Raw genomic sequence first — 6,540 nt, 5'->3', positions numbered from 1 at the left:
GAGGAGTCGACACCGTGGAGAAGGCACCCGAGGGCCAGCAATGGTGGATGGTTTCCAGGGAGAGCCCTTGGAGAGGAGTGGATGTGTAGAAGGAATGGCGATGAAGATGGCTCTGCACAGGGATGTTGACCAAGCAGAAGGAACGGGGAGGATTGAACTAGAATGTAAAGCTCGTGATGGGGATTCTCTTATGTTTGGTGTCTTGCAAGATGGAGAAGGAAGAGGGATGGGGATGAAAGATGAAAAGGATACAAGGGGATAAATGGATTAATAGATAGCCCATTACAAAGAACATAACTATTCAGCTGACTGGTTTAGCCATGGGCTGAACGAACAAGCCAATACCGAACAACTGGATATGGTTGTGCGAATAAACCATACCCATTATACAACACATTAAGCTCCTACCGAACAGCCCATAAGAATCTAACGATGGTGATGATTTAGAATTTGATGATTACATAAAACCATACCTCTTCCAATGATTTTTTTTTTCAAAATGATTATCACTAAGCTTGATTTTTGGTCGATGATTTGAGTCCCTCTAAGATCAGGATAGATGGATATGGAAATTAGAATCCTTTCATATGTAATTTCAACTCGTGTTTTCAAAGTTAATTCATGAATTATAATTTTATCCTCCTCAGGTTCAAATCCCTTTGTGAGAGGGTCAAAGGATTTAGTCATATTCACAAAATTACAATTGAATTTAACGCCTTTGATTTACAAAAAATGTAGGGTGTAGATTGATCCTTGTGTTTGCAAAATAGCTTAGGAACCCACCTCTATATATGCATAACAACAAAACGAAAAAATGCATTAAAAAGTAAACATGCTTTCCTTTAATTCATAGTGAAAAGAAGATACTCTCAAGAACAATTAAATATACAAAAATATTTTGCATACATCTCATGAATTGAAGGGCTCAAAGCTCTGGATAAGATATCGATTGAAGATTGGGTTACGGTGATAAAAAGAGTTAAAGAAGTATAAAAAAAGATCTCCACTCGTGGATGCACTTTAGGATGAGATACACCAGATCAATCCCTATATCAAGCGTGATTTATGGATGAGTTTGAGGTTAAAGGTGATCAAGGGTCCAAATCGCTTTTTACGCTTCTCACTTTAACCCTCCATTCTTACACGATTATTCGCCATCGATTGAATTATTAACAATCGTTAAATAAGATATTGATTGAGATAAAGTATTTCTCCTAGATCTGATACTGAAAAAAGAAGAAAAAAACCATTCATTCAATACAAAATTATTAAAGAAATTCAAAAGGACAAAATAGTCGATAATGATGAGGTATATATGTTGGAACCAATGGTCCTCGGGGCCCACTAAGGACCAAAAGACTGCATAAACTAAGACAATCAACAAACATCTCTAATCTATCCAAACGAAACAAGAATGGCCAAAGCCCAAAAGTGACAATGCCTCTAGTCGATCTACCATTTCAACTTTTGCCTACCCGTCCAATCAAAGATTGTCGGGAGTCTTCTCTTTTTCCTTTTCATGCATAGAGAGGCGGATTTAGAATTTCTTTTTGAAATATATGAGAAAGTGAATATCATAATATATTGATATTTTATGGAGTTTTTATTTCATATTTTTTATATAAATCCTTAAAGTTTTAATGTTTCTCGTTTCACTATAAAAATATTTAAAGAACTAAAAGTAATTACATTTAGCTAGAAATTTTTTATGATTTAACATGCAATATACCCTTAAAATAGATCTCATATAAAGTTGCTACAAAAGAACTACAGGGCCTTTGACCTAGTGATATCGTAGTCTATAGTTTCCAAAGATGTCAGGGGTTCAAACCTCACCAAAGATGAGGATGATGTATGAGTTTATTTATAAAAAAAAAAAAAAAATTGCTTTTAGGTTTAGGGGGCACATGCCCCATTTGGAACTGATTTAAATTTATCTTTTTGAAACTCAATCTCGCATTTACCCCAACCTTTTTTATTGCTGCCCCAACCTTTTTTCATGCGTCCATTCTTTGCCATTGTTTTTTTGTATCACAATTCTCTGCAATTTTAGTGGTTTTCTAAATGCTTTCAATATTTAAGCCTCGCTTTTCTTTTGGAATGCTTGTTGATTTTGTCAGTTTATGTGTTCGTTCCTGTTAATGGGGTTTTACTAAGGATTTCCAATAAACATAAAACCGTTTAACCCGAACCTCAATAAGGGGCCGTTTACATAATTCTTACTCGTTAGCAAGCGCTTACCAAGTCACGTTCCTTACTGGATGAGTATGACAAGGACCAATGATCTTATCTGGTAAGAGCAAAGGCAAGGACCGAGAGTCTTACCCGGTAAGTGATGGTGACAACTCTTACCACGATTAGCACTTACCGGGTAAATTGTTACATATGTTGTTGTTTTGCTAGACTAAAATCTTACCTGGTAAGTAAGCGAGGGAGTTGAATTTTACCGTTAAGCGTTTACCGGGTAAGTATTTAGGTAAACGTCCCCTAAGTTCCAATGAGTCATTCGTATTTGGATTTCTTTAATAACCCTAGGAGTTCTCCTGATCATCCGACTTCCTACCTTTTTTTTTCAGAATAAAACTATACTTTTATCTAGCATATATAGATCTAAAAGATGGCCTTCCAAGCATAAGATTCCTCTTGAGTGCTCCATGGAATCCAATTCTTTCAACTTTTTGCCAACATGATAGTGACCAGAAACCAATTTCCTGCTGCATCTCTTTAAAATAGGTTGCCAAATAGTGGTTTACTAATTAAAAATCAACATGGGGTCTGGATCATCACAAGAAGCAGATACACAACATGGTGAACCAGAGACTCATCATAATGCAAAAAACACAGTTAAAACTACAAACACACACTTGAACAACAGCTTACCTCATGATTGTGATGCCATTCTAAAGGATGCGGATACCGTCATTGATAAGTCCTCAAAYGACCAACTYTATGCRGGTGTGTTCTTGAACAAAAAGAGAAWGGTACGCCTTGTTTCCAATTGACTARTTGAGCTTTTCTAATAACTGGCGTTRGTTTTTCCTGTTTTTAYTGTATGATCGTTAAGTTTTTCTTCCTGGTCTAGTAGTTTTAGTTTTACTGCTTTAAGTTTCCTAGTTGGGTTTATCTTATGTCCGTCTCATCATGTGTCCCTACTCCCCTTTTTGTTTGTTGTATATGTTGCTAGCTTGCATATAGTTTCTACTACTTGTATCTTTGTAATTTTTGTTTTGTAAAGCGGGGAGATCTTCATGGAAACAACCTATTTACCCTTTATGGTGAAGGCAAAGACACGTACATCCTACCCCCTCCCCCGCACTCTACTTTTGTGTGAGATATACTGGGTTCGTTTGGTTTGACAATTAAGAAATATCTGAACGATGATTCAGACTTAATATTCAAACCTGGGAGCCGCACTCAAAAGAAAGTACAAAAGATTAGAATTTAGAAATATAAATCAAAATTGTGTCTTCTTTCAAATGCATGCCTATGCTTATTTTGACTCAAAACAAAAAAGTAATGCCTAAAGTACAAGGATTAATTTGTAATTACTTTCATCGCCCCCAATATGCCAATATTGGCACTGATGGTACGGAAATGTAACTCACTGTTTAAACAGAGTTGTCGGGCTTGATTACTTGTACGCTCCTTGGGAGGTACCAAATAAATGACTACTTGAATCGGGATTTCGAGCATAACTATGCCACTGACCCTATAAAAAGTCGGCCTAACCCTCGGAGATATGGTATAAATGGCGTTTTGCCTTCATTTTTGTATGTATTATAGAAGTAATGAGATATAATAAGAATCCTAACTACAATTTGTGTAAGTATATTGCTAAATCATGTAAATATTATCCAAGCCTTATATATGAGCAGTTATTAACCTTACCTGAAGTATGTTAAATATGCGTTCTTTTTACGGTTCAAGCAGAAGTATTGGGTAGACAAGACATCGTATGGCAATTGCTTCTTGGTGTTTGCACGGGACCTCTCGATCACGTGGGCTGAAGACGAACGTTATTGGCATTGGCCCTGCGTTAAAGAAACAAGGTGATAATAATCATACGCAAAGAAGATCTGCAAATCCATGGTGGTGGTGTAATGTTCAGCAGTATACAATTGTATAATGGGGCGTACAAGGGCATAATGGTAAAATCACATGGTGCAACTATTTCAAAAATTAGTAGACTTTCTGGTTAGTATGTAATATTCATTGTGCTGTCATCAAATAATACAATGACTACTTTTATACAAACCAGAAAGTCTAACTTTCAGTTACATAGTTACAAGTGATTTTACCATTCTGCCCTTATTCGCCCCTTGTACAAATGTTACTACTCAACAATAAAAGCACCAAGAAGCCATGACAACTACTTGACATACAAACTGCATTTTACTGCCTTCTTTTGGCAAACTCCCTCCATTCTTTGTTTGTCCCAATATAAGTGTCCACTTTCAAAAGTAAACGTCTAATTTCCAATTCTACCCTTAATTATATGATAGAGAAATCAATTAGTTCCTCTCAGTTATTAAGGGTAAAATTGTCTTTCAGTCAATTAAAAAGTGTAATAATTACACATTTCTAAAACTGTCCCTTTCTTTATTATGGACATTTATTTTGGTATGGAGGGAGTATTATTTTCTAATAATAATTTCACTACGGTTCCAATTATGAACGAATTAGTCTTTATGTTTCTTTAACAACGATACTACCATTATCGTTATGACTATCAAATTTGAAAGAATTGTTCACGGCGAAACACGTCACGTCACACATGAATCATTTGGCAAACACTACAGTGGATTCCGTTTTTAACTCCCATGTGTTCCTCACATAATGTTTTGGTGGGAAGAAGAAAACCAATTATGTGTTAGGCTCGTAACACATGAGAGTTAAACACATTCTAGTGCCAGGTTAACAAAGTGATACGATGGCATGTGTGCATCAGATCACAATTTCATCCTATCAGATTGTGGAGGGACTCATATCTAGTTTCTCAAAATGTAGCATATTTGTCTTTCGCTTTCTCTCTCTATTCCTATCTGTATTGCTATTGCTTACAGCCTTACACATATCATATTTTCAATGTTTAGCATATCTGTTCTCCTCCATTTCTTAAAGGAAACAACCACTCTACTACATAGGGTAGAAGTCAGGTCTGCATACATCTTTACCCTCCTCGCCTCCACCCAAAAAACAGAAATACCCCACCTCCAGGTGGGATTAAATGGGCTCGTTGGTTCTGTTTTAGATTGTGGAGGGACATCATAGTGTCTGACTGTTAAAATTTACAAAAAAGAAAAAAAAAACAGCGACTTAAATATGGGTTTTCCCTGGTTTTTGCAGTGAAGTGTCTGTGGATGTTGCAGAAATGCTAAATGTTTGCTGGTTGGAAGTCCATGGGAAGTTTGACATGGCCAAGCTAACACCAGGAATGAAGTATGAGGTTGTGTTTCTGGTGATGTTAAAACATCCGGCTTATGGTTGGGAAGTTCCGATCAATATCAGACTCGTTCTACCAGATGGAAATAAACAAGAACGCAAAGAAAGTTTGATGGAAAAGCCAAGATCAAACTGGTTTGAAATCATGGTGGGGGAATTTATGGTGGAAGCAAAGAAGGGAGGATGTGTGGAATTCTCGTTGTATGAATACGAAGGTGGGGCTTGGAAGAGAGGTCTACTTGTCAAAGGTGCAAGCATTAGACCAAAATATTGAAAGTTGAGAAAAACCCGACTCCTATTAATATGTAAGCTTTTAAATTAGAGTTGTGTTTGAGAATAAAACCACTTACCAATGATATCGGTGCTTCGTAATAAGCCCATGGCTATGAAATCTTCTATGTTGTTTTCCGCTTTCCAAATCTTCAGACAGAGCTCACACCTGCAGCATAGTTATCCCCACAAGCTTACTCAGGAGAATAACTTTCTGACAGATTTTCTTTTTGTAAATTCATGATCTTCCAACAGATTTAAGAACGTCCCTGCCTAACAGAATAATGCCTTAAAATATGTCAGAAGGTTATGCCTTTAAAAAAATCTGTCAGAAAGTTATTCTCCTAAAGAACCTTCTATCCGCACCATACATGCTTACCTCTCCCAGTCCTAGGTGGCACCAAGACATGGACAAACAATATAACATGATAATCAACTGCTGGTAAGATGATAAGATGTATGCATACCAACTTTCAGACAAAAAGAAAACTATTATGATGTATGCTTATTGACATATATAGTATACATAGGAGAACAAATAAAAGTACAAAATACAATTCACATAAAGTTTAAGTAACGGTTATCGAGCGATAAACCTTAATTCTGTAGTCTAGAAAGAGAGCGAAATAAAATGAGCTAATAACAACATCAATAAGTTGTGTCAATTATAATTCTGTGTTATAATCATCTGGCTTGTACCATAAAGAGAAATCGATTCCCTTGCCTTTTAGTTCCTCTGTTGCAATACCAATTTTCTCTAGAAGCTGCATTTGAGAAGCAACAAGATTAGCACTCAGATTGACAACATCTATCTTACCTCTTTTTTTT

The 6,540-nt window shown here is 36.2% G+C and overlaps 2 protein-coding genes across 2 annotated transcripts in view; one reads left to right on the top strand and one right to left on the bottom strand.

Moving 5' to 3' along the window:
- Positions 1-2,718: 2,718 nt before the first annotated feature.
- LOC112512703 (protein PHLOEM PROTEIN 2-LIKE A1-like) lies at positions 2,719-5,850 on the top strand. Its single transcript, XM_025118805.1, has 3 exons — positions 2,719-2,981; positions 3,931-4,049; positions 5,347-5,850. Exons 1-3 carry the CDS (start codon positions 2,769-2,771, stop codon positions 5,714-5,716), a joined length of 702 nt encoding a protein of 233 aa, XP_024974573.1. The 5' UTR covers positions 2,719-2,768; the 3' UTR covers positions 5,717-5,850.
- A 333-nt stretch (positions 5,851-6,183) lies between these two features.
- LOC112512920 (phosphatase IMPL1, chloroplastic-like) overlaps positions 6,184-6,540 on the bottom strand; it is an 11,616-nt gene continuing 11,259 nt past the window's right edge. Inside the window, exon 11 of the mRNA XM_025119048.1 lies at positions 6,184-6,531. Within this exon, the coding sequence (XP_024974816.1) occupies positions 6,378-6,531 (154 nt within the window). The 3' untranslated portion in view covers positions 6,184-6,377. The remainder of the gene's footprint in view (positions 6,532-6,540) is intronic.

The sequence above is a fragment of the Cynara cardunculus genome (assembly GCF_001531365.2).
Source record: "Cynara cardunculus var. scolymus isolate 2C chromosome LG 5, CcrdV1, whole genome shotgun sequence".
In the NCBI taxonomy this organism is placed as follows: Eukaryota; Viridiplantae; Streptophyta; class Magnoliopsida; order Asterales; family Asteraceae; genus Cynara; species Cynara cardunculus.
Note: the sequence above shows the minus strand (reverse complement) of the source record. Positions and strands in the feature narration are given on the sequence as shown.